The sequence below is a fragment of the Lissotriton vulgaris genome, chromosome 11 (genome assembly GCF_964263255.1).
Source record: "Lissotriton vulgaris chromosome 11, aLisVul1.2, whole genome shotgun sequence".
Classification (NCBI taxonomy): domain Eukaryota; kingdom Metazoa; phylum Chordata; class Amphibia; order Caudata; family Salamandridae; genus Lissotriton; species Lissotriton vulgaris.
In genome coordinates this window covers 301242098-301269984 of record NC_141699.1, presented here as the reverse complement: position 1 = coordinate 301269984, position 27887 = coordinate 301242098, and the positions used below count along the sequence as shown (strand labels likewise).

The window sequence follows — 27887 nt, the reverse complement described above, 5'->3', positions numbered from 1 at the left end:
AGTAAGGAGGGAAAATATCTTATACCTAACTCATTGTTCCGTAGGGTCATTGCCTTGGTCCCAGCAGATGTCCTTAGAAGGATGTTTTTCAAAGGTTCTTACTGGTGCAGGGTCTGTTGGAGATCAAGATGGTTTCCTTGCCTTGGCCAGTTCACTAATATTCAAGTCAGATAGTGTTGAAGGAGTTGGTGACTGTTGTCTGTTTGGGCTTTTGCTCTGTTATTCATTACCTTTGTTTATTATTTTATTTCCAAGAACGTCGTCTAGTTTCTTTGATTTGGTGAGGAGTTTGTTCATGAAAGTGTCACCAAAGGTTTCAAAGTGTGTTATATCAGTTGTGGTGCAGTCTATGGTGAGGAACTCAGAGATAATCGTGTGTAATTCTTTTACAGGACATTTTGTATTTGTGAATTATGCAGGTTACTGGAGTAGTTTTGCATTTATATTTGCTTATTTGGATATCCTGTTGTAGTGTAGGAGGAGAGTTTTGTCAGTATAGAAACGTAATTGGTTAATTTTTCAACTTTTCCATCTAGTCCAGCATTGGCGGCCCGTCCGTCTATAGCTGCATCTTTGAATTTCCACTATGATTAAACCCATGCCTAGTCAATTATTTCTTAATGAAAACTTGGTATTGATCCAGTGGGTTACCAGCAAAAGGTAATCCAACACAACATACTCCCCTCAGCCCATAAATTCACTTCACATCACACTGGTAATAACCGCTGGGGTCATGTTTTATAATTCTTTAGATTAGTTAGCTTTAGTCCCTAACTAGTCTTTACACGGATCAAAAGTTCTTTCTCTGGTCAATGGACCATTTTAGTTGGAACTAGTTGATGGTGAAATTACATACGATTTCAAATTAATTACACATTAGAAATTATCACAGAGTCGGGATGTCTTTTAAAATTGTATCTCAGATAAAATTCTTGTGAACCACTTACACAGCACAGAATAAACTCAGTCTCTCTCAGGAAGGAAAATTCTAAATATCAATCAAGGATACATTCATTTATACTTTGCAATGACACTGCCTGGAAAAGAGAGTACAGAAAGAAAAGTACATAAGCGCATATACATATATAGATGTAATTACCAAGTATGGTGTGAAAACCAACTTCCAGGCCTAGGAATTGGGAAGAGTCCCTCAGGAAAGATCTGGTGAACAAAGGCTTCAGGAGAGGACAGACGACCTCCCTATCACCGACACTTGCATAGCACCCCTCTCTGACACTCTCTTCCTCCTCGAGATTCTTCTGCTATCTTCTTCTAAATTCATTTGCTTAAGATAATTGGTTCAGAAATTTGATTGTTCTTCAGCATCTAAGTCTGGGACTTCTCTGTGCTCTCGGACAGCATCCCGGTCTCTGGACTCTTCTGTGTTCTCAGCTCTGCTAACTAACTAATGCTACATCAATTATACTTTTCTGTATGCTTGAACCACCCATTAATGTTTCAAATTTATTAATTTTCTAACTCTGATTGGACAGGCAAGGGGAAGTGATCATCACACCATGCTTATTTTATATTATTTTCCTTTAGCTCTTTGTTTAAAATCACCCCCTTAAATTTTTATACATCAGTCTTCATTCCCACCGGTATTCACAATGTAATTATCACAATTTAGAGAAAAAAAGTAGTTCTTATGCATTTCGGTGAACTATCATTCCGATTTCCATGAAAGTAACAGTTTTTCAACCTTGACCGAAGTTCAAGATGACATGACGTCTTCCAGCTAGGTTGCTTCACACATGCGTAGCAGAACAAGAGGGAATAGACTGTGGTTCACAACTGCAGGCCCATAATGAGCACTATTGAAAGAGTCAAACGACAAAAGTTAAAATAAAAAATAAATGGTTTCACTGTATACCACCTATCTCTAATCTAATCCCATTTAATTATTATTATTCCTGCATTAGCATTAGTATAATAGCTGGGTTTAGTTTTACAGCAAGCAGGCGGGAAGCATGTGAGTTTCAAGCGGCCATCTTGTTAGCTACTACCCGACTGCAGAAAGTTTCCCTCCAAGCATAGATACGTCATACTACATAGATGCAGTAGACGCATGCGCACTAAAGAATTTCAGTTAGGGGCCATCTTAATATCACTCTCGATTTACTGGTTAGTAAAACACATATGCAAGCTTCAGTCTTATACTCAAGTGGGGTGTGAATGTATGTTATTCCCACAAACAAGTTTTAATACGGGGTAAGCGGTTACATGAGAAGATTGCATCCCGGCAAATCTCTTTTTCACAAGCCCTTGCTCCATTAGTATCTACTTATAACATGGACGGTCCTAAATAACACGCATTGTACCAAATAACACAAAAAAGAAATTAGCAATATGAGACCCAGCTTCATGGATCACAGCCAGACTGACCTCAAACCATTTTAAAACAAGGCTGACAAAATATCACAATAGATCATTGGTGGTAGCTTGTTTCAAAGAAACCCTGTTACATTGTCAGTGAGCACATACACCATGCCTGAAAGTAAACAAATATAGATATACTATGAACAGAATTCATAAACCACGAATATACCTGGATATCATTGCACACGCATAGCTCTTTTGGGCAATAAGTTAATTTGGGGGAAAAAATCAGGACACAAAATTGTTGGTGAAAAACATCTAAAGACAAAAACATAGAATAAAGGCAATTTCTAAATAACGATATGGAGTACGAGAAGGGTTAAAAGTAAATTGAAGAGGACACAGGTTAAATTAAGGCAATGGTGGTAGGTCTCCTGCCATTAAAAACAAAAATTTTAGAAGCAGAAATATCTTTGGGAATTCCCGGAATAAGCAAATCTGAATTTTTAAGACAAAATAACCTAGGAAAATGTTCAAATGATTAATCACCCTTAGATTATCCACCCAGCATTAATCTCAGAGTGATTAAATGATTTAAACTGAACATATGGAACTTTTTGTGCAGCTGCCAAAATGTAAATCTTTCGGATTCCGGAAACTATTAGATGTTTCAATGTAATATGAAATTGTATCTTGTCAGTTACAAGCTAGGACAGAAACTAAATAATAGTTCAGGGAGATATAATACATCTTTTTGTTGCTCTGGCCAGTGAAGAGGATATACCCTCCCTTATTCCATTGTTTATGGTGGACTTCTTTCCAACATTAAGGTAGAAGTCATGACAAAAAGTAACATTTTCAATTACAAGCTACTTTCTCTTTCTGCTGGCACCATTTCTTCCACTTTAGGCCGCAATAAGAGTGCTGTTATAATTCCAATAGGGCTTATTTCCAGCCCTCCTCTGAAATATGAAACCCAGAGTAAATCTGCTTATCCTTTCCATTTTGCCTGAACATTTTAATGGGTGAAATTTCTGAGGAGAAACGATAAATTACCATGGGAATCGGGTGCAGCAACCCTGATTCACAAGATAATTCCTCATATTTGACTACCTTCAGGGTGCACCTCCCAGTACATGAGAAGTAGCCCCTCCCCTGGAATTACCGATATTGGTAGCCCTGGAATTTGAAACTTTAGAGGGGAAGGATTGAGCCCCAAAGAGTGAATTTCCAAAAACTATATAACAACTGATTTTGAAATGCGTTTCACGGGAAATAAAGACTAACTAGAACATGCTTCCTTCACATCCCATCCAAGAACTAAGCCCTCTTTAGCATCCCGCCCAAAGAGACTTGGAACAAAAAAAGCCATAACCACTATGATGAATTGTTCTCCCAGAAGTGTTATTTTGGGCCCTATCCTCCTTAATAATTTATTTTACGTGATATGTAATCTTCCAACATTTGGCATTGGAGCACTTTGAAGCACTAAATATACAAACTTAGAAACTAATATATGTATTGGTGAAAATGCAGATATTTGCAGCAAACTAAGGGGGTCATTTTGATCGCGGACGGACTTGAGTCCGTCCGCGACCATAGAGGAGGAGGGAACCTCCGCATGGCCTGCGGAGTACCCTCCTGTGCAATTAGGATGTGACCGCCACCCTGGCGGTCACATCCTCTATTTTTAACATTGCGGCGGGTGCTGCTTCAAGCAGCACCCGCCGCAATGTTAAAAATTAATGCTGTGCATTTGCATGCACAAAGCGGCAGGCACCGCGCGGTGCCTGCCGCTCTGTGCACGCAAATGCAGGGGGTACCATAGGTACCCCCATGTGCACCCCCAGCACCCCTGGGGGCCCGCAACGGGCCCCCAAACAAGAATCTGTATGCCTTTGCACGGCGGACATGCCGCCGTGTAAAGGCATTGAAATTCAGACATCCTAATATGGCTGGCGGTGTCTGAGAGACACCACCACCATATTAGGCCTTTCCCGTCGCGGTTGTAAACCAACCGCAGCGGAAAAGCAGCGGACTTAAACCAGGACTGACCGACCATCCTAATGTGGCGGTGGGTCTTTGGTGGGTCCGCAGAGGATTTTCCGCATAAGACGGGATCGGCGGCGGCTTCTGCCGGCCCGGAGGATGTGGAAAATCCTCCATCATAATGTGCCCCTTAATGTGCACCACATCTGAAAGAAAATATGAATCATAGTGTGATGGAAAGTATTTGTGTATTTCACATATGCATGAACATTAATGGTACAAAAAGACTACCTGACCATTCTAGTGCCAATTTCTGCACCATTGTTGCAAAAAATTATAGTTTGCAGGTCTACTGTTTCTGAGGACAACAGTCCTTTTGGTCCTCATTCTGAGATGCCTTTACTAGGGGTGGTAAACCCACACCGAGTAAATACCAATACAGTTAGGTACAATATTTACCAGAAACTGAATTACCTCCCATTTAAAGTTTAACACCTCAGAATTAGGATAGCACTTTAATACTATGTTACACCCCCCCCCCCTCCGTTTTCAAGGTGCAAAACTCAGAATGTTGCAGCTGTTTTACATAGCAAAAATGTAGCAGTGTGGTAAAATTCACATTTTGCACCCAAATAGAGAATCTTGCACCCACCCACTGTCTTGTTAGATTTACTTCTGAATACAATATGTTAGAGATGAGAGAGTCCAATCTCTTGTCCTGGCCCCGTTTGCCTTTTTCTGCATCCTTTTGCTCTTTACTTTTCCAGTTATGATTTAAGTATTTTTAATGAGAGCTTCCAAATTGATTTTGCTCATCTCTCACTATTTTCTCTCCCTTTCCTGTACATTTTCTGGTATTTTCTTCTGTTTTTACATGTCTTGTGTTTATTTCCTGCATCCACACCTCATCCCTTCTCTTTCCCAACTTGTCTTTTAATTCCTCTTTTTGTCTCTTCTATTTCCTTTTTCATTTCTCTTATACCAATTTGAACCTTTTCCTATCCTGCCTTGTTTTATTGTTTCCAGCTCTAGTCTTTTAAGTCCCTCATCCTTTTGTAGAACCTCATTGTGTTGTTTGACTGTATATCTCCTAACTCTTGCATCTTCTCTTGTGTCTTTTATCCTACATTTCTATATTCATGTCCCTAAATCACTTCTAGCATCTCAACCTTCCAATGTGTCTCTTCCATGTCTTCTTCCTCCTGTCATTTTACTCTCTTACCCATTGCTACCCTCTAAGCCTTCCATTTTCATTTTCCGTATCGATTATTCACTTTTCTCTCTCCTGTCCATCATTTATTTCTTACTCTTAATGTTTACACTCTCAACATCCAAATTCTCACTTTCTCTGCCTACCTTTTTTGCACTTTTAATTCTAGGGCAGTGAAATTTTCAGCCAAGCTCATGGGGCAGGCCATGGCGAAACGTGTGAAAGCTACCATCCTCTATGCCACAGAGACAGGGAAGTCCCAAGTCTATGCAAAATCACTCTGTGAAATCTTCAAGCATGCCTTTGATGCCAAGGTAAAGGAGTAGCAAACGGTGTTGGGGGAAGTGACAGGGTGGTTGGTTTAAGAGAGAACAAGGCTTAGCAAAAATGACTTCCACTTGTTTGAATACAATAAGCTGAAGTATGAATTCCTTAGAAAACCTACCTCCAATTTTAATGGAACTCTGTCTTCAGTCTGTTTCAGTCCATGGTTGAATTGTGCATGAATATCAGAAGTGAGAGGCATAGTAGATGCCTAACTCTCCTATGTGTCTTCTCAGATTCTTCTTTCACAGCTTTTGAAGTGATGCAACAGTTTCAGTAAGACACAAATTACCTCCCCATATTGCCTAATGTCACTGAACAAGGCCAGGGCAGACACTATTCTGCTCAGGAAGACTCAGTTGGAATTGTTACTTGGGTTAGAACCTCAACATTATGTTACTTGCAGGTTTGCTCATAAATCCATTCACATTTCTACTAACAGATAAAACATGTTCTCCCTAGGTGTCATCAATGGATGATTATGACTTTGTACATTTGGAACATGAGGCTCTTGTATTGGTGGTGACCAGCACATTTGGCAATGGGGATCCACCTGAAAATGGAGAGGTGAGAAAAACCTTGTTTTTTTAAGTTTGAAACTGTTTATTAAGTAATAAAATACAGTACAATATAAGAAATCTGAAACCACAGTGAGATTGCAATACTTTATAACATTAACAATATGTTTGACAAAAATTAGTACAAAAGTTTCATAAAGGTATAAAGAGAAGCAGGCAATAGAAAGAAAAAGAAAGTAATATCAAGGGTGAGGACCTAAAAAGCTTAACAAGCACTTGAATTATATTAATTATTTATATATAAGAACATTAATAGGTTTAAACTAATCCAAGGAATATTAATTTGAAATCAAGAGTATGTGGTAGGGCCCTCTTCCCAGATATTAACATGGCAGGCCATATTATCAATGCTACATAAATATTCTATAAATGAAGACCTTAAAGTCTCTACTTTTAATGCTAGTAAGAAAAACTGATTTTAATAGTGTATAATGTATAATTATAATATATAGAATTCCACGAGACTGTAAAATACACTTTGAAATTGTTCATCAAATTGGGAGCAACTTGGTGGATTGCTGTAGGAATGTAAACTTCTACAGTTTTATCATTTAATGGTAAATGCTAATATTCCTCAATAAGACCTTGTAATAGAAGATTTAGGAAGTGTACGGAAATATCTGTGATCCGTACATCATTAATGTTGAACCAAATTGATCTCCAAAACTCATGAACTACTGTACATTCAAAAAATAAATGAAAAAAATGTAGCAACACTGAAAACATGACCAACAAAGGTTAGACAATAAATTATCATAGTTATGTCTAACAGTCAGTTTATAAAACGTCTATGCTGAAAAAATTGTTGGAGCAGACTAGCATATCTAAATACGTTGAAACTGTTAATCCAAATGCTATTGCATAATTCACCTGCTCAGGAAACTCCAAAATCCAATTTTCATTCTAGTTTAACCTTAGGTTTATCTTTCAAAAACAAAAGCGGAGAGGAATAAATTTTAATACTTTGAAAAATAAAGAAAGAAAAGACATCTTTTTATAAACTTCTTTGAGATGTGAAACAAAATTAGTATTACATCTCAATGTATTGGTCATAGCAGTTTTAAGATATTGATTATGAACTGACCTGTTAAAAAAATTGTTCATGTAATTTAGTGAACAAAATGAATGTATAATGTAACCCAACTTAATACACTCTCTACGTTTTCCCCAAAAATAATTTTTTTATCAACTTTAATGTAATTGTTATACTAAATATGTAGGGGAATAATTTATTTCTGATAGTTTATTAACAAATATAGGATAAACTATTTTACAAGTATTATTATTGACCAGGGAGAAAAAAGAAATAGAGTTCTGTGTAATTCATAAAATCTCTTTAAAGGAAAGATAAGAACTTTCTTCGGGAGTACCCATGATGGGTCCTCTTCCTAATTTAGCATCTTATCCAGATTACAGCTTGTTTTAAACAAAAAAGAGATGTGATATAGAGGAACAATTCGGAAAATACCCCAGTCTTATTAAGATTTTTTCAATAGATCTGTCTATTTTTTTGTATTTACAAAAGAATTGTAATAAAATGGGGTTGATTATTTGTTTTAAAAGGTTTTGAGAGTATTAACTGTGAACATTAATAGGTTTGATGGATAAAGTATACAAAACAGCTGGGGACCATCACCGTTTTGATAGTAGCAAATTGCCAATATCAAGATACAAATAAGCCCATTTTTGTGCTAATTCAGATGTTTAGCTATTAAGTTTTTCTTAACTGTTCCTTTTATATAATCTGTGGACCATAGCCCAAAATATTTAATATTTGAGTGGTTCCATATAAAATTTTGTTAGAGAAATCAGGGTTTTATCATTTATACAATGGAATAATTACAGCTTTATATAAATGCCATTTATAATTAGAGATGTTTGCAAAACTATCTACAGCCGTACAAATGAAGTACTGAGAACTGAGGATTAGTTTATAGAGTAATATCACCTGCATAGGGCAAGTATTTAATTTATTTTCCCTGAATTGAAAAACATCTTTAGAAGACAATTTTGATTATTGTGAGCTAAAACAGGATTAAGGAGAATAAATAATAAAGGAGACGTGTGACATCCGTGGCTAGTGCCTCTCTGTAAATCATGGTAGGGAAACTAGATATGATTTATGAATAGATCTGCTTTAGGATTAAGTGTACAAAATGGAAATTATCTATTAAAAAGTAGGTCCTAAACCTTGCCAATTCAAGGCTATAAACATTAATGGCTACCCTAAATGATCAATTGCTCGTTCTGTCTAACACCTCTGGAACAAAGGGGGATTTTGAGTGCAGAGGTTTCACCAATATTTAAAGAAAATTAGTATATGATGAAAATAGTGCCAGGAATTTTAAAGCAGAAAAGGCTGAGTAAAATTTTAAATCATCCGGGGCATTGCCCCTTTTAAGTGAGAGGCTTTAACTATTCCCCAAGAGAAATATTCTTTTTCCACTATGAATGATCAACCTTCTGATAGATTTTTCTTGAAATCACAGAAGTATTTATCAACATTGTCAATATTAAAGTCTGTGTCCTGGGAATATAGAGATTGATACAATTTAAGGAAACATTCACAATCTCAGAATGAACAGTCTTGATTTTCCCATACTCATCAACTTTTCCTTTACAACTTCTCAATAAATATCGCTTTTCCCTTAGGACTTTTAAATACATTTTCAAAAATGTGCAAACTATATTTTGGCCAATATAAAAAAATTGTCTCTAATTTTGTAAATAAAATCAGAAGCCTTAGTAGTTGTGTTTTTTTTTAAACATTGACGTTGGCAGTTATATGTCAAGAACGTTCTGTGATTTCAAAGAATAGTATGTATGGCCTAAAGAATCAATGTTATTCAGAAATTCCTTTGATTTTATTTCCACAATTTCCTTTTTATAAACATATGCTGTAGTAAAATTTCTAGATGAGGTATTATAAGCATTCCAAATATTCTGTACTGAATTCTTTCCAAGATCATTATGCAAAAAGATTTCCATCGAATGATTTTTAAAAATATGCACAGAATTAGTTATTCACCAAATCACAATTACAACTCCATCAGTTAGAATCAGCTTTCTGGTGAAGAATATCAAAATTTGTTCATAAAAGAGCATTATCAGAGATCAAAATTGATCTAAATTCTGAGACTAGTAAAGTATTCATGAGATTATTACTTGGAAAAGCATAGTCTAGTCTAGATTGAGAGGAATGAGAATAATTGGGAAAAAATGAAAATTCACTCCTATCTAAGATACAGATTCTCCATGAATCTGATAAATCTCTATCAACAGTAACTTTCATAAATACCTGCTCCATAGGGTTAGGAATGTATCTATACTGGGAAACTCTATCTCTGAATGGATCATAAATGTGGTTGAAATCACTTCCCACAATAATGTTATGATTAGACATAGTCAGAAATGTTCCTCAAATTGTTCATCAAAAGGAAGTATCTGAGATATTGGGGTCAGAAACACATATTATTGTTAAGTGAACTTTTTCGCTCAAATCCTCCAGCAAAAGCAATCTACCTTCTGAATTGAATCACATTCTTGGGACTTTATCTATACCTGTAGAGATTAATGAAAAAGAATGGCCAGACTATTCTTTTTCCCAAAAGCAGGTGAGTTAAGAGCAGGAGATGATAGTTTTAATTTATTGGCGTCCGTATCAGAAAAATGAGTCTCCTGAAGAAGCGCAATTTAACGTTTTAGTCTATGAACATGAGATGAAACTCTGATTAGTCCCTTAAAATTCCAAGTAATTATTCTAGTCATTGCCATAAAAGGTGATAGGAATTATCAGTCCTACATAGAGAAAATACCAGAATACCAATAATACCAGTGCCAATAAAATATGAACTAAGATACACGGATAGACCCTCATAAGAAAGGAGAGAAAGAAAGTCAAAAAAGAATGAAATAGTAAAACATAAATGACTAACTACTGAGACACATACCTAAGTGACAAACATAAAGTTGGGAATGGTGAAGGCTAAAGGTTATGAGAAACTGGATGCATGGCACTTATAGAACTAGCAATGACATTATAAGTCAATTCACAAAGTAGTATACCTACACACAAAAACAAAAAAGTATGAACATGATAAGCAAACAGATAAATTCAGTATTTTCTAAAACTAGCCCAATAAATCAATAAATTGTCATAGAAAATCAAGTTGATGCAAGCAGGAAAACTGCAAAACATTAATGAAGGCTGCCTTTGCAGGTGTCCAGATTATCTTGTTTACTAAAATTATAACATTTCAGTTTGAGAGGGTTGCTATAAGTGACAGCTTTCCCTTGTGAGTGGTTTGAAATAAACATGTATGAATGAGTGTCTAGCTTACATGAGTTGCTCTTAAAGATCGCCTAAGATCAAGAAATTCCTTTCTCCTTACCTCAGTAGCATTCACAACATTTTGAGAAATGTAATACTTCCCCCCAAAGTTAGTTACCACTTACATTTAGCTGCCGAAAATACCTTTAAGGGATCTGTGAATGCAAGGAATAGGAGAATGTGTTTTGGTTCAGTGTTAGCTCCTGTACTACTAAGTTTGTTACTAGTTTAAGAGCCTTCAGAATGTTAACTCAAGAAAGATCAAGAGTACTTACAAGTCATAGAGGAAAGAATTTAAGAAAGACAATCACGTCTTCACTTTCCAACTCGTCATGGACACCATATTTGCTCATGTAATTTCTTAGATTTCTATTCTCTAAATCGTCAATATGATCTTTAAGAGCTGTCATCTCTATATCAAGTTTATCAACCCTATCCGTGACATTTGCATTAGTAACTGTTTGTTCAACCCTGGTAAGTCTGTTTACCATCAATTCAATCTAATATCTTGTTGGTTTCTTTAGTAAGCTTCATAAAGCACTAGGCACTTCAATAATTACTTCCTAGATGGATTAGGGTTAAATTTAATCAATAAGGGTCTTTTTTCACACTTTTAACAGAAGAAGGGTTTACTTCTTTCTTCGGTGCAAACAAGGAAGTCATAGATAATGCATTGGTAGGATATTTAGACTCATGTTGTAAGGGATAGATACTTGTCTGACAAAATTACACTTTTGGCAGAAGAAGATCCACATTAATAATAAAAATCACCAACATCAAGGATAATATCCCAACATACTAAATGGAGAGCAATCTTCATATGAGGGTATTGGAATACAAATGTATAATAGCTAGTAAGGTAATAATAGGAAAGCAGAAAGACAAAAATCTTGGAAGCAGCAAATAAAGATGTTGAAATAGATATTTTGGCATTACAAAGTTAAGTAGTGAAGTAGATGTCATTCAATTAAATCCCAGCTGAGAAACACTATATTAATCTGGCAGGCAGTTCGAGGCATGCCGAAAATTAGGGAGAAAACAAAAAAGTCACTGCAAAATTACCATATCATTAAGATATTCAATTTTTTGCTAATTTGTGGCAAGGGAAAGGGAAGTCTCAAACTAAAGAGAACTAAGCTTGGCAAACTGATGTGCAACATGGGAAAGTTATGTTACCTCATTCACTGTAGATATAAACGTCTACAAAATGGCAAACATAATGAACACTTTGAGAGATTTCATTCATGCTCGAGGAGTTGCAAACACAGTTACCTCATGTCTCCCGAGATTCCTCGGAATGGTCACCACACATTCTGAAAGCTTCATACAGAGTTTGGTCCAACTTAGGGATCTTGTTGCGGTGACAAATGTAGAAATGCTGGAGCTTGTACTGGGTATGCTGTATGGCAGCAAATAGGTAGGTTCATATAAAGAAAAAAGGTGTGTGGTGGTGTAGTTTGGATGTGGAGTGCAATTACATTCCACTCCACATCCAAACTACACCACCACACACCTTTTTTCCACTCCACATCCAAACTACACCACCACACACTTTTTTTCTTTATATGAACCTACCTATATGCTGCCATACATTCAGTGTGTGCAGTGGCAATCACTGTTTATTTGTACTTATGGAGAAAGATTTGATACCCTTTCCAGAGACTAAGCTCCTACGCTTCACCAAAAGCAATAATCAGCAACTATGCCTACCATTAGAATAAAGTGATAAGTCACGGATCTGACAGCAAAGGGATGTTTATTCCAGCTTTCTGCCACCTTAAGCTGGGAGACATATTTCTTGTCCCAAATGTACACCAAATGGTATAAACAACAACAGAAGGAAGCATGGAAAGGGGTAGAAAGTTATTGCTTTTATCGTAAAGCTAGTTACCAGCAAAAATGAAAGATGAATCTTTCAGCTGCTTACATGTCACTATGCGATTTTGGTAAGGGACCTGTTCTAGTCACTGGCAGTGCTGACAACAGCCACTCCTGCCCACAAGCTGAATTCTAAACAGAGAATGTAGACCACAAAGCTGAAAATCATTGAAATTCCCTGAAATCATACCACAATTCCTCTAGGCTTAAAAGGAAGATGAAACCTTCCTCACCAAAAATGGTCACACGAGTGAGCTGAATCAACAGTGAGGATTTGCCATATATGTTATAATACTCCCAAATAAATAAATGGATAGTAGTGGTGTGATGGGCACCTTCTGGGATGCATGTAGTAAAACCAACATGCAGATTTTAGGCTTACTACATGTTAAGCTTACCTGTAAGGAAACAAAAGGATTAATTGCTAATAAGATCATGAATGGAACCACTGTCTCATAAGAATATTCGGGCAAAAAAGCATACAGACTTGCCACAAGTTTAACCTAAGGTCAGATACAGAATTTGGTGGTTACACAAAACATGATGATTCCTGGCCTGGGTGATGTGGGCAGCCATTTTATAATCTGTCACAACTGGTGTTAATTTATGGCTGATATGTGATCCGGTAAATCTTCACGTCCTTTACAATGAATTTGGCACACCATATTGAGTTTATAAGAAGCCAGCCATCCTGAAATGCTGTAAATGCTGCACATACATTAAGAATGTATATGCATTTCAAGAGACAAATACAATGTGCTGAGGCATCTTCGTGTGTGAATATGTCTCCAGGGAAGAATCCACATCCAGCACTGAACAACGTCTTGTGGTGGTACTCTCCAACCCTTAATAAGTAAAGTGCTAACTCTGAGCTATCTCCCCTAACCAGCCCTCTGGAAACGTGGAAGAACCTTCAAGGTAAATGGGTTTTCTAACCAGTAGAGGAGTCTCTAAAAGGGGCAAACAAGGTATTCTTAATGCTGATTCCGTGACTGATGGGACATCCTACGACTCAGCTTCATTCGACTTGCTGGATGTAATCTCTGCTTTAACTGAGAGATGGGAGTGGGGCCTGGTTTCTACCTAACCATGAATGTCTAAAAGTCAAAGTGGAAGGATCTTAGTAGCCTGGGTAATACAAAAGATCTGCTTATCACATGGGTAAACACGGGGAAGAAAATCTCAGGATGCAGTTCGCATGGTAAGGTGTCTTAAATTGTGAGTTTAAAGAAAAAGATTAAGAGAAAATCCATGGGAGAAACCACATAAAACATTTGTAAAGGGTGTTGAGAAAAAAATCCTGGAAATTCAGAAATCAGACTGAAAAGCACACTGGATCCGATGCTGGTTCAAAAGAACCAGCAATTTAGCAATCACTTGATTTTTCAGCCATTTGGAAATGTGTTGTTATTTACCTGTAATCTTCATTACCCCCTCATTGGACCTCTTTGTTTCATTGCTTACATTAGCGTGGACCTTACAAGCCAAACACAAAGACAAAGCATGACACCAAAGATACATACTGAACATAAATGTTAATGAAAACAAGCTTTAACACATAGCTGCGTTCATAATTCTAACAGCAACATTGTCCACAGAAGCATGCAACATATCGAAACCACAATGCTTGATAAAAGTATGGTGTGACTGCCAGGTAGCTGGCCTACCAATCTCTGGGATAGAGATACCCTCAGCCCAGGAGGCAGACACAGACCAAGTGGAGCATCCCTGAAAAGGAATAGGAGGAGCGAGCCCCACAGACTTGTAAGACTGGTAAATTTTCAAGCACACCCACCTACTGATGGCGGACGTAGACACCTTCTTCCTCATAGCCACTCCCCACAGTACACAAACAGAGCAGGGGAAAGACGAAAGCCTTGAGTACGCTGCAGATAAATCTGAAGGGCCCTCCGAAAATCCAAGACAGTATGAACCTTGAACACCCTCCGCCCCTGAAAAATCAGGAAGAACAACCTCCTCATGTAGATGGACTTTAGGGGAGACTTTAGGGTGAAAGGCCGGGTCCAGGTGCAAAACCACCTTGTCTGGCAGAAACTGCAAATGGGCAAATATATAAGCAAGGCCCCCAATTCACCCAACCTCCAGGCCGAAGTAATAGGCAAAAAAACGGCCAACTTAGCAGACAACCACAGTAAATCGTCCTCCAGCAAAGGCTCAAATTGTGGTTAATTGGAGACCTGCAGGCCAGTCGTCAGATCTCAAGAGGGGACAATCACTGCAGCGACCAGGCGATGAAGCCTATAGCTCTGCAGCAGGCAAACCACCAAGGGAACAAAACCATCCAGCGCAACTCCCGATCCCTACAGACAAGGGTAGACTCCTATTGAGCAGCCAAAGCAGAGGGGAAAACATTCTTTAAAAAATCATCCCTGAGAAACTCAAGATTTTAATCGGCTCCCCAGCAATAGGATCCACCCCATGAGAGGCACAGCACCTGAAAAAAAGGCTTATTGTAAGACTTAAAGGTGAAAGCCCTTCGGTATGTTCAATATCCAGTGCCACCAAGGAAGAACAACACAAAGACTCCAATGTCAAACGTTCATGAGTCAGTCTATCAATTTCAGCTGGCAGAGATGAGGCAATGGCAGTAGGGGGAATTGGAGAGGGTACTGGATCACTCGAAGTGGGACATACCTGCACCCACACAACCTTCGCAGCAGTGGGAACCAAAGGCAGTGAGACCAAAAAGGAGCAATCAGGAACACAGACACCCTCTCCACCTGAATCTTCTGCAGCACACTCGGAGGTAAGGCATACAGACAGACCGAGGGCCATGGGATTGAAAGGGCATTCACCACCCATGCCTGAGGACACACCACTTTGGAACAGAACCGGGGAAGGAGGGCATTGCGATGAGATATAAAGAAGTCTATCCATGGCTTCCTGAACCGGAAACAAAATGTCCCTAAACAGGGGTACCCACCGATGGTACAGAACTGACGACGGCTGGTTGCGGCTCAGGCTGTTTACATGAAAGTTCAGCTGACCCTGAATGTAAAGAGCTCTTGGTAAAAGTCGGGGGAGCGGTGGAGTCCGAAAGACAACACCTGAAAGTGTTAATGAGCCCCATCCACAGCAAACCTTAGAAACCACTGGCTTTCTTGATGAACAGGCACATGAAAATATGGGTCCTCCTTCTAATTCTGAGTTGCCAAAAAGTCGCCCTGTCAAATGAGTAGAATGAACGACTGCACGGTTGCCATTCAAAAAGGATCCAGCTTTCCCTTTCTGTTCAGAGCCTTTGATTAAGAATTGGGTGGTAAGAACCATCTGGTTTGGGGAGCAAGAATAGAGTTGAGTAGAAGCTCAGGACCCTCTCTGCCTCTGGCATCTCAATAATAGGGCAATTTAGGAACAATTTCTCCACCCCTGATAACATAGCAGTCCTCTTTATGTTTTTTCCTGACAACTGGGTATCCCAAAAATGAGTCCAAGGAGGAGGACTCGGGAACGGAATCCGATACCCCTAACTGACAGAACCCAAATCAAGCTGGACCATCGATCCTGGAACAAACAGAGCCAGGCTCCCACCCCCGGATAGTCACTTCTGACCAGCCCCCTGGGACTGCTGATTCTGGGGTCGGGACTTGTTGATGAACGCAGCCCCAGGTCCGTCCATGAAAGGGGTGTAAAGAGGAGAGTATGACCTGAAACTTTTGCAGCAACTGAAAGGGCTTCTGCTTATCGACATCTTTTCATTCCTTCGCCAGGATCTCCTTTATGATATCATGCTGGGCAAATCCTCCACCACCACCGAGGCACTATACTGGGAACCGAAGCCATCATCCACCAAAGATTTAGGTTCAAACCCAAGAACATTGCAAACATGGGCCGACATGTCCCAAAAAACTTTACCCTAGACATATTTGCCTTTTGGTGAATTGTCCAGGTCTTTGTCCTCATCCTCTTTATGCTTTTTTGCAGAAGGCTCAGGCAGTACAGCCTGAACCACAGCATTAATCAAGTCCTGTAAGTTAGCCCTAGAGATCTGCAACAGGTCATCTTCCTCCAGGTCTTGAACATGGTTCCTTTTGGAAAAAGATTTGCCAGGCACAGGCCCATCCCCGATAACTAGAAGATTCAAGCAGGAAGTGAACATGAACAACTTCCAAGCCACCTAGTCTCAACCCTCACAAGACTTTGAAAGCTAAAGGACAGCCTTGCCGCCTCCTCGCCCCTACATAAAAGATTGACACAGCCATGGGGCCAGGTGCTGCTAGACTGTCCTAAGCACCCGAACAGCCTGCCTGCGACTGCACAGAATGCTCCCCACCCAAGCACATGAATGGGTCACGAACAGAGCAGGTATGCAAACTACCGAAACATACGGTAAGGACATCGCGATCTGCACAAATATAACAACAAACACAGTGAGTGCTGGAAATGGCATCTGTTTTGGGAAAAATAAATGGCTGTACTTACAAAGCATGCGTCTAACAGCACATCAAGTCCCAACAGCCCGTCTAAGGACAGGAAAACAAAAAGGCATGGTCGAAGGTGGGAGGGATTTATTTACTATGAATGAATAAAAATACAGACTATCATTTCGGAGGCATGTCGGGAGGCGGGATCGCCTCACTAAAGTAAGGACTGGGACAAGTAGGTCCTATGAGGGGGTAATAAGAGACCGGATGGGAAGAAGGTTATCGAGGTTGTTAGATTTAAGTCTTTCTTATCAGTAATAGACCAGCAATGGCAGCCTTCGTGAATATGAGAGCAGTTTCCTTCTGCGAGGCACAGCACATGGAAAATGACCTGGAACCTTTTAATAATTTGTTAAAGAACGCACAGGCATGGCGGTCAGGAAGAGTGGGGACCGTGGGCAAACTATGGGGCCTATTAGGATGGCTGACGGACCAGCGTCCGTCCGCCACCCCCCAGGTGGAGGGACCGTCCGCAGAGGCAACGGCGTTCCCTCCGTGCGAATTAGGATGTGACCGCCACCCTGGCGGTCACATCCCGTATATTTTACATTGCGGTGGGTGCTGGTTTAAGCAGCACCTGCCGCAATGTAAAATATGCATTTGTAGCCTTGGCATGCACAACTTGGCAGGCACCACGTGGTGCCTGCCACCCTTTGCATGCCAAAGCAGGGGGGTACCATAGGTAACCCCCATGTGCACCCCCCACCCCCCAACACGCTGGGGGCTCACAACGAGCCCCCAAACACGAAGGACCGCATGCTTTTCCACGGCGGAAAAGCCGCCGCGGAAAAGCATGTTTTCTGCCCCATCCTAATATGGCTGGCAATATAAGAACTTTTCCGCCATGGTCGGAAGGCGACCGCAGCGGAAAAGCGGCGGACGGTCTTCCCGTCCGCCGCTGACCCCCCAGCCATCCTAATGTGGCAGGGGGTCTTTGAATGCACCGCAGCTGTGAATCCGCATCCTCCAGGCCGGCGGTGGCTTCCGCCGGCCCAGAGGATGCGGATTCACTGCAATCCTTATCGGTTCCTTAGTGAGCATATGCTACTGGCTTTGAGTCATCCCTCAGGGAGTATACAGGCCTGTCTTTAGAGAGCCCCACGAATATTGTTTACTGAAGATACAGCCCAGCATCGAGGAGCCCCCAGGACTTAATTCAGAAGCATACAATGTGAAAGCTAACCTCAGAGCAGTGCTTAATTTAAGGACTAATTCCTCTCCCTCTTCCATTATATTACAGGAAGTGGTATCACACATTTGACAGCGATGACATGCCATTATTTGTTTCTTAAATCCGCATTTCAGTAGAGGATGGTAAATAACAGGTAAAAGGAACTAAACTAACCAGAGTTAAGGATACATTACCCTTTATTAGTTAAATGGGCGGATATGTACACTATTTAATCAGGCTGCTAGCTTGAACAATGTGACAGCAGTTTCTTCCCTTAGGTGCTACGCCTAATTGATGGCACTGCATTGGTAAAACTGTGTGTTTTGGGGTAGTTTTTGACAAGCAAACCTAAGCACAGGGTGTTATATCTACCCTTTGAACTACAGTCTCTTTATTTGTAAGGTGTCCAAAAGATGCTTTGCGTAAACAGAAGCAAGGCAGGCACAACCTTTAGCGAGCAGCCTTGGAATCGAATTAGAAACAGAACGAGCACAAAATTACTTTAGAAGGAACCCCAGCACAAAATTACTTTAGAGGGAACCCCAAGAAACCAAGTTTGGAATGTTGTTCTGTAGAGTGTCTCAGAAGCACAGCAAGCACGATGCTTCTTTTTACAGTGTCCCCAGAAATCCTGTCAGCTCAGTTCAGCCTTCAGAGCAGCCTGACTCAGCTCAGTCAGAAACACAGTAGGATTGATATCTCCATTACAATGTATCCACCTCCCTCAGCAATCAGTTCAGACTGACGGAGAGCAGATATATAATGCGGTGATTAGACAGCCCCCTGTGAATCAAGTCAATTAGACCCACTGCAAATTGCAAAGCTGCCTGCTGAGCTCCAGGACTCAGTTCATCCAACAGCAAAGGGAGCAAAATCCTGTATTTTTCCTTTATTATTTCATTAAAATTAAAAGCATTAGACAATTTAATTCCACATTTTACAGTAATCAACATGCACACAAAAACACATGTAAATTACCCTGTGACTGCCAGATAAATTAGAAATTCGCTAACGCAAAAACTACAATACAAATCACATTTCGTCTAAATTCACATTTTGTCTAAATTCAGGACTCCAAATCATCTAAAAAAATGTTACTTTTAAAAGATATTGAAAGATCAATATTTTAACCGTGATACAAGCCTGTGAGTTTAAGTAAACTAGCAAAATATTTCGTTGAAGAAGTAATGTCCTTTTCATGAGACTTTTTAAAAACAGCAATTCTTAACTTTATTGATGTCACTTGCTGCTGTGATTTAGTAACTTCTTCCGACAATGCGTGTAAATTGCTCCTGCTTGAGTCACTGGGACTCAAAAATGCCTGCCACAAAGCATCAGTATCCTAAATATTAGAAAAGGCTGATTTGATATTTTTTTTCTGCCCTCTTCAGAGATTTGGCTGTGCTTTGATGGACATGAGACAACCAAATTCCAACCTGGAAGAAAGGAAGTGAGTGTCCTCTCTTTAATGGCTCTGGAACAGAATGTATGCATGATCGCAAGTAGAAGAATACATACCTTCTTTGACACCCCAAACCAAGCCAGGTGGAGGTAGACAAAATACGTAGAAGGAACAGTATGTTCTTTACACCCTGCCATAGGATTGATTTTTTTTCTTTTTTACCTATTTAAGATATTTATATAGTGCCGGTCTAGCCACAAGGGAAACAGATCAATTTACAGGTGATAAGAATAAGCAATACCTAGAGTAACAGCAAAGCAAGTGAATAGATAGAACAATAATAATCCATATTTGTAAAGCGCGACCATATCACCCCTTAAAGTTTCAAGGCTCTGGGGCCATCAGGGAGATTAAGGAAGCTATTGCCCAAAGTCACATGGTGCTGAGCCGGGCTGCCGGCGGGGATCAAACCGTGAGCCTCACACTCTGGGGTCAGCCGCTCTGGCTGCTGTACCACAAGGGGCATCTTTATTCAGTATTTAGGTGTAGTTTGAACAAGGGGGGTGTATGTGCTTGTAGAAGCATAGCAGATCTGGGTTGAGCCTGACCTCTTAAGGTAGATGGTTAGAGGTGCTGAGAGCTTACCATTAAAAGGCCCCATTGAGGGGTTTTGACTTTTTGGTCTCTGGAATTTCCAGCAGCATGTGGATTTTTCTTTAACCTCCCTTAGTAAGGAGTTTATTTTTTAGGAATATGGGGATGCTAGATGAATAGTTTTGCCTGAGATATTTGCCACTTTGACGTTGGCTTCAAATGAAACCTGGTGAACTTCTCTCAGCTTAGTTATGTTTTTAGGTCTCGCCTAGGTAGCGCTTGCACTCTATTTGAGACATGCTGTAGTCAGGATATGTAAAAGACACACAGATGATGGACAGAATGCAGAGCAAATCAAACATTTTCCCCTGTCAATAGATCTGAGTTAAAACCATTGTTCTTTTGCTCACCATGCCACCCCAGTTTAGGCCCTGTGCCTCATGGAAACAGTCCAGCCTGAACTGCCAAGCCCGGTCCTCCCTGGACCAGAAATAGGCTTCCTAGGACCGGTTTCGGGGTTTCACTCCTCATCAGCCAGGCCAGCTTGAATTCAGTGGCACAGTGAGCCCGGAACCCACGTCTGGGCATACCCGGCGCACTTAGGGCAAGAAAGGAAAAGACACACAAATGATGGACGGAATGCACTGTCAATGGATTCTAGCTAGCCTGGCTGATGAGGGGTGATGCCCTGAAACAGGTCACAGGATGCTTCGTAAGTAAAGAAATAGACAACATTTTTTTTTTCTATTTCTTCACTTTTGAAGCAATTGCGGCACCTGCACTTTAGTTTAAGATGTTTAAAGCTAAAGCGAGGGTGCCGCCATTCCAACAAAACTAAATGAATAGAAAAAAAAAGTGTGCAGCAGCCATTTGTTTTCTATTTGTTTACTTTTGTTACAATCCGCGGCACCCGCGCTTTAGCTTAGCACATGTGCCATGATTGCTTCAAAAGTGAAGAAACAGAAAAAGAAATGTTTTTGTACATTTCTCTACTTGCGAAGCACTCGCGGCACCCGTGCTTCAGCTTAAGATCATTAAAGCGCAAGTGCCGCGGTTGATTTGCACTGCAATAGCTCTTGCATTACTGAAAGTTTGAGCTACTGGCGTTGCATTATTATTACCACTACCAATAGCTCAAACCTTTAGTAATGTGAGACCTATTGCATTGCCAATGCTTGTCTTAATTTGTGGCGTGCTGATGTAAGGATATCAGCGTTGTGTGGTAGGAAAGTTGTTTTAAGGAACCAGCCAATTGAGCATTGCTGTCTCCAGGTGTTAAAGAACTAGGTGCCTCAATTATTGTTGAGGGGGAGTGTTTTACCGGGTCTGCCAAGTCAACAGAGACCTCAACCTCGCCAGCCCTGACAGCTCTCCAGTAGAGTACTGCCTGAACGGCAGGGATGTCTTTTCGAAAAATGCATGCATCAATTTGGCACTTACACTTGTAAAAATACCTTTAAATGCTGGGTCAACTCCATGTTGTTTTGGCCTGCTCACCATTCTGTTTTGTTTTTCAGAAGCAAACCCCTGATTTCTGAAAAACATAAAGGGAATATCCTAGATGTGAAGGGAGTTTTCTCCCAGTACACCAGGGACATTTCTACCTTGTTCTGCCAGTGATAGCCCTCGGGATGGCTGCAATGAGCCTTCCATAGCCCGGTTTGTGGTCATTGTGTAAAATGCTCCCATTCCAGACATGTATCTTTTTCTCTGTCTCCAGGAGCTACAAAGTTCGTTTTAACAGTGTCTCTTCATATTCGGATTCCCGGAAGTCTTCTGGTGATGAGACTGGACCCAGGGATAACTTTGGAAGTGCAGGACCTCTGGCTAATGTCAGGTGAGTTTGGTGAGCGCATGCTTTTTTGAAAGGGTGTTTTATTTAGGACCCAAGAAAAACATCCCCTAGAAATCTGACTTATAATTGCTACTGTAACTTTTTAAAAAACGATTGTAGTGTAAACTTGAAGTAAGGCCTCTTGCCTCTGTTCTCTTCCTCGTTCCTCCTTGCCTAGAGGCCTCTATCACTTTCCACATCAATTACGTAGCTATGCTCATTGGGCCTCTTCTCAAACCCACTCCTCCTTCCATATGAGTGGGCAGAGTGTTGCGTACTGTTGCACCTCTCCCTGAAAACTGAAAGTCATCCATCACTTCTTTTCTTCCTTCTTGCATCTTTTGAGTGGCAAGAATCCTCTCAATCCTAGGTTTTTCATGCATCCATTCATACAAATATAATCATGTAACTACCCCTACTGTTACCTCCTGTCAGTACCACACAGAAGGTTTGCTGAGAGGTTTCCGGTGGCCACGTCCCCTTTCTCCACCACTCTGCAAACACACCTCCTGGCACACGACTGGTTGGGGGAGGAATTCCACTTCAGACCTGAGGCCCTCAGGAGGCGAGGAGCCTTTATGCCCGCCCCACCATCAGTGCGCCGAGAGGCACGTTTGCAGAGTGGTGGAGAAAGTGGGCATGGCCTCCAACCACCTATCAGAAGTCCCACTGTGTGGGGCTTACTGGAGGTAACAGAAGGTCTTGTTGGTCCCTAAGTACCCTCCGCAGCCAAAGGAGCTAAATTCTCTAACAAGCAGCGTGCTAGGAGGTGCGTTTGTAGAGTGGTGGAGAAAGGGGCGGGGCCTCCGGCTAGTTGCCGCCTTTTTTTAAATTTTTATTTCTTTATGTTTTAGAAGGGGGGGCCTCAGGGGCACCCTTTGCTTGACCATTTTTGGCCCGGGAACCCCACCCTCCCGGGCCTGACCTTTTCAACAAAAAGTTAATTTAAAAAAGGGAGGGGGGCCACCCAACCCCTTCTCCAAGGCTGATTTTGGCCCCAGGGACCCCATCGTCTGGGGCCTGCCCCTTTTTTTAAATGTATTTCTTCTTTTAAAAGAGAGGGGTGCCTGTGCAGAGGATTCATCTGGGCTGTTTTCTGCTGTTGCCATCCTGCCTGCTACTTGCTTGGATGCCAAAAGGACTCACTGGATTGCTTTGCTGTTTTTTGATCTGCTGCCAGCTGCTCCCTGCCTCTGTTCTGCAAGGGCACTGTGGTGCTGCCAGGACAGGTCCCCAGTCGGACTTCTGGTCTGGTTGTGCTGGTCTACCTCCCTACTGCTGCTTGCCTTGTGTTTTTCCCACCAGCGTTCTCCATGGGTCCAGGACGGGGTTAATGTCGCTTTGCAACTCCCTGGTTCACTGTGTGCCCCAGCGCTTTGCCCCCAGAGACTAAAGAGTGTCTTTGAAACCAGCCTGTGGTGAGCACTTTATTTTCTCTAAGCGCATGAAGAGCGCTTCACGGTCCCTCGGAGCGTGGATAGTTCTCACTTCACTTGTCCACCCACAAGGGGGAAGAGCTGCACTCGAGACCAATGCTTGCCGCACTCTTTTTTTTTATTTCAATAAATTTTTATTGAAAATTATATTTACATGGTGTGTGACATATACATGGTGAGTAATTTGAGTAACAGACAGATGGTAAAAGAAAAAAGAAACGCCCTGGTGGGGAGGGGGGGGGGGGTGGGTAAAATCAAAAGTAACATAAGTCCATCATCTTGGCATTTAATACTTCTGACTGTGGCTGCTCAGTTCTGGCAGTGCGTTTGTGCTCTCTTGTGGGTAGCCTTTCGTTTTTTTTTTCCCCCTGTCCCCCCCCGATCACTGTTCAATTGTCTACTTGATTTCTTCACACTTCAGCCCGCAAGGAGGTTGCATGGCCGAGCGGGGAGAGAGCAGAAAACGGAGCGACAACAGCCTCACGGCTGATTCGGGGCCAGCTACATCCTCAAAGTTTACTGACATCGAAGGACCCAGCAGGACCTTCCCGTAGTGGGTGGTTCCCTTTGTCTCTGCTTCTAGACGGAGGTCAGTAAGGCCTAGAGGGTCCTGGATACGCTTAAACGTAGCGATATTTTTTCAGGAAGCGGCGTCATTCAATGGCTTCTATTCGTGTTCGCCGGCAGCTGCCTTTCATTGTGTCGCATGAGGGCAGCCCAGCAAGGCCTTCCAGCAGACTACAACAGTGGGTGACCCCACCCGCTCCATGTTGGCACATACCTTGGGGCCCTTAGTTGCTGTTTTGGGGTTGATTTTGCCATAATTGTGACTATACAGGGTGATACTTTGCCGGAGGCTCACCCACCCCTTCATGGAACAAGGGATTCCCCAATACTCCTGTAATATCCCTAGTAGGTGCACAGGTGCTCCTGTGGCCTACGGGGATATATAATAGCCATATTAAGTTGTATAGTAGGCGGGGACACTTCTGTTCCTATGACTAGCACCCCTCTCTAATTGAAAAGCACAGCATCATTCTCCCCCACCTCCATATTGCCCATACCTCCCTGAGAAGTCTCCATCAGTTCCATTAGGTTTTGTGTGTGGTCCGTGTGGGCGGACGGGGCCTTCTGCATTGGGAACACTGACCACACCAGTGGACAACGTACAAAATCTCTGCATAATGCTGGACTCCTCACTCACAATGAACTGCCAGATCAAAGCCAACTCCTCATCAAGCTTCCACACACTTCTCCTGCTTTGAAGGACATTCATATGGATCGTCACCGAATCCTAGAAAATGCACTCATCATCAGCAGACTCGACTACAGCAAGGGTCTCTATGCCAGCAGCATCACCCAGAAACCCTGCTACAGCAATATCACCAACCACCTCCGAGAACTCCACTGTCTCCCAGTCAACAAAAGAATCACTTTCAAGCTCCTCACACACTCCTCCAAAGCCAACCAAGACACAGGAACTGTATACCTGAACCACTGCCTCTCATTCCACGTACCCATCCGACACCTCCGCTCTACCCATCTGGTCCCTGCCACCGTCCCTCGGATCCACAAAACTAGAATCATAGGAAAATCCTTCTCCTACTTCCCTGCCAAGACTTGGAACACCCTGCCTCTCCACCTCAGACAATCCCTGTCGCTGACCCAATTCAGGGTGGATCTCAAAACCTGGTTCTTTGACTGAACCCCATCACTCATACGGATCAGCAGTCCCCCCCCCCCACACTCACCCCCCTTTAGTGCCTTGAGACCCTCACGGGTGAGTAGCTGTGACTTACAAACCTTGATAGATTGAGTTCCCTTGTATGAGAGATTGAGTTTGACGACCAGCCACTCTGGTTCTCACTGGAACACCTTTTTGCAGGATATGTCCCTTTGCATAGTGCTTTAGTACCATTTTAATGGTCTCATGGCACTTTTGGAGTCTGCTTCTCCATTGCTTAGGTACTCGCTCAGGCATAAATCCAGGATTGGGTGACTCAGAATGTTCTGGGTAACCACTGAATCTATACATTTGTTCAATTTTTATTTAAATGTATGAAAATGTATCACATGTCCATGTCATTAAAGCCTAGCTTGGATCAGTGAACTTGAACCTACGTTGGACACCACTTTTCTAGTTCCATGGCATAAGATGCTACATGGACTGGGAAGCATTGGTCTTTGTCTCAACCTAACTCTTCATGCCTCTTTCCCTCTCTCTGTGTGTAGGTTCTCCGTCTTCGGCCTGGGCTCCCGAGCCTACCCACACTTCTGCGCCTTCGCCCGAGCAGTGGATACCCTGATGGAGGAGATGGGAGGGGAGCGCATTCTCAAGATGGGTGAGGGCGATGAGCTCTGCGGACAAGAGGAGTCCTTCAAGAACTGGGCCATGAAAGTGTTCAGGGTAAGGCACCTGTGATGGGCTGGTGGCCACCTTTCATGCAATCAGTACCCATCTTTAACGGGTAACTCCATGGTGCCCATTATTCAGAAGACGTAGGTTGAAACTTGTGCAAAAGAAGTAAAAAGAAGGAAAAGAAGGGAAAGGTGGGGGTAAAGGGGAGCAGTGAGAAAGGCATAGTTCCATGTACTCAAGGGGTTGTAGCTAGTGCGTGCATGTCTTCCCTTTACTACCCCTGCCAATCATGAAGGCAGCAGCAGGAACAGAAAGTAAACAGGGCTCTGTGCCACTCTGTGCCTCCCTGAACCCCTCAGCATCAAATAAGAGCCTGGTTAGGGGCAAAGGGTGCAAAGAGGGGCCAACCCTGCATTGTCAGTGAGTGTAAAAGGTGTGTGATGTCACTTCCGTTACCCCAGGTATTTTGGTGAATCAATGTACTGGATGAATGCATTTAAAACGCAGGTAATCTGCTGTCAACAGTTCCCTATTCCTGATTTCATTATTTCAGCCTTTACTTTTCAGTTGCCACATGGGAAGAGAAATTTCATTTTACAGCTCGATCCCAAGAGGAAGAAAAATAATAGCATTTTGCGTAAAGATTTTTATTTTATTATCATCCAGAGCAGGCATGTGGAAAAGAACCAAGGCCTCTCACGCGAACTTGTACATTAATGCTCCTTTGGTGACGAATGACTCACTGAGGAAGAGAGGATATGAACAGCAGCTAATAATCGGGCGCTTGCATGAAGATTCCGATGCATTCCACTGCACACGACCTGCTTTAGGGCGGGGCCACTAGCGCCGTCTCAACTGGCACCGAGCTCGTGGGCGCTGCATTTTGAAATGTCTTATGAGTTTTTAAAGCACCCGCTGGAGAGTTTCTTGTGCGCCCCTATTTTCAGGCCATAATAAAATGTCAATATTACACTTGCGATTAATGTGCTTGCTGGAGAGATCGGAGTGTTCCCTACTAGCAGTTTTGACTCATCATAAGTAGTGCAGCGGGTAAATGTACCTGCTGCAAAGTACGTGTAAATAGCTCAGTGGATTAATGGAATTGTCGCATAGATTTTTTTTGTTACTTGCAGTTCATAAATTACAATTCAAATACAGCACAGTGAGCTAGGAACTGCCATCAAGGGTGCTGTATTCAAACTGAAAGGCATGAGATTAGAATCTTATGTTTTTCCACCAGTCTTTCGTTGTTTTAAGGTTGCTAAAACGGGTTTGTTTGGGTAGAATTACATTCTTATTAGTAAAGCAACAGAATGCACGGTGTTAAGTTTTAAATCCTGTGTTTATGCTTCCCCAGACCATGCGCTCTTAAAATATAATGTAATGCCTGGCATGTGACTCCTACACCTTTTAATCCACATTCTCGTATGTAGTATTTGCGATACATTTATTTACACACTTGTATGATTCACCATCTGTGTATAATGTGTGCCCTGTGTAGCTCTTGGACAACCTGCATGTCCAAGTGAAAGAGAGACAGTAGAGATATGAGGGGCAGCCTTTGGGGTGGTAGAGAGGGAATCCGTGGAGGAGGTGGTCATTGAAGGGGGAGATGACGAAGATTGTCGCACCGGGCGACCCCGGCACACATGTTCACAATTCTAAGAATACAGAAAATGCCTTTTCTGGTTGCTCAGCTGCTTAAGGCATTCCTCTGCTTATTAGCATGAATGGAATTTTAATAATGCCTCATCCTGCAAGCGCTTCCTATTAGCAGGCGTCAGTTTGCTTGGTGCAGGGGCGCTAATATCATGTACAGTGTAGGACACTCGTATCATATGGGGTCAGGTCCAGGTGGACTGAAATAGATTGTGGTCCTATGCAAGAAGTCTAGCCCTTCTGGTGTCCTCCACTGCAGTGTTTAGGCCACAGTGTTTTAGCCGACCCAGCAAAGTTTGGTCTAGTGAAGGGTTTAGTCTACACTAGTCTAAACTAGTAATTGACTTGTGGTCTTGTAG

General features: G+C 41.7%; 1 protein-coding gene across 1 annotated transcript in view; it reads left to right on the top strand.

Annotated features, from left to right (window-relative positions):
• The window catches only part of NOS1 (nitric oxide synthase 1), a 534740-nt gene that overhangs the window by 417733 nt on the left and 89120 nt on the right, over nt 1-27887 (top strand). The window contains exons 13-17 of the mRNA XM_086943269.1: nt 5688-5832; nt 6305-6409; nt 19636-19694; nt 21961-22077; nt 25743-25917. Of these exons, the coding sequence (XP_086799395.1) occupies nt 5688-5832; nt 6305-6409; nt 19636-19694; nt 21961-22077; nt 25743-25917 (601 nt within the window). The remainder of the gene's footprint in view (nt 1-5687; nt 5833-6304; nt 6410-19635; nt 19695-21960; nt 22078-25742; nt 25918-27887) is intronic.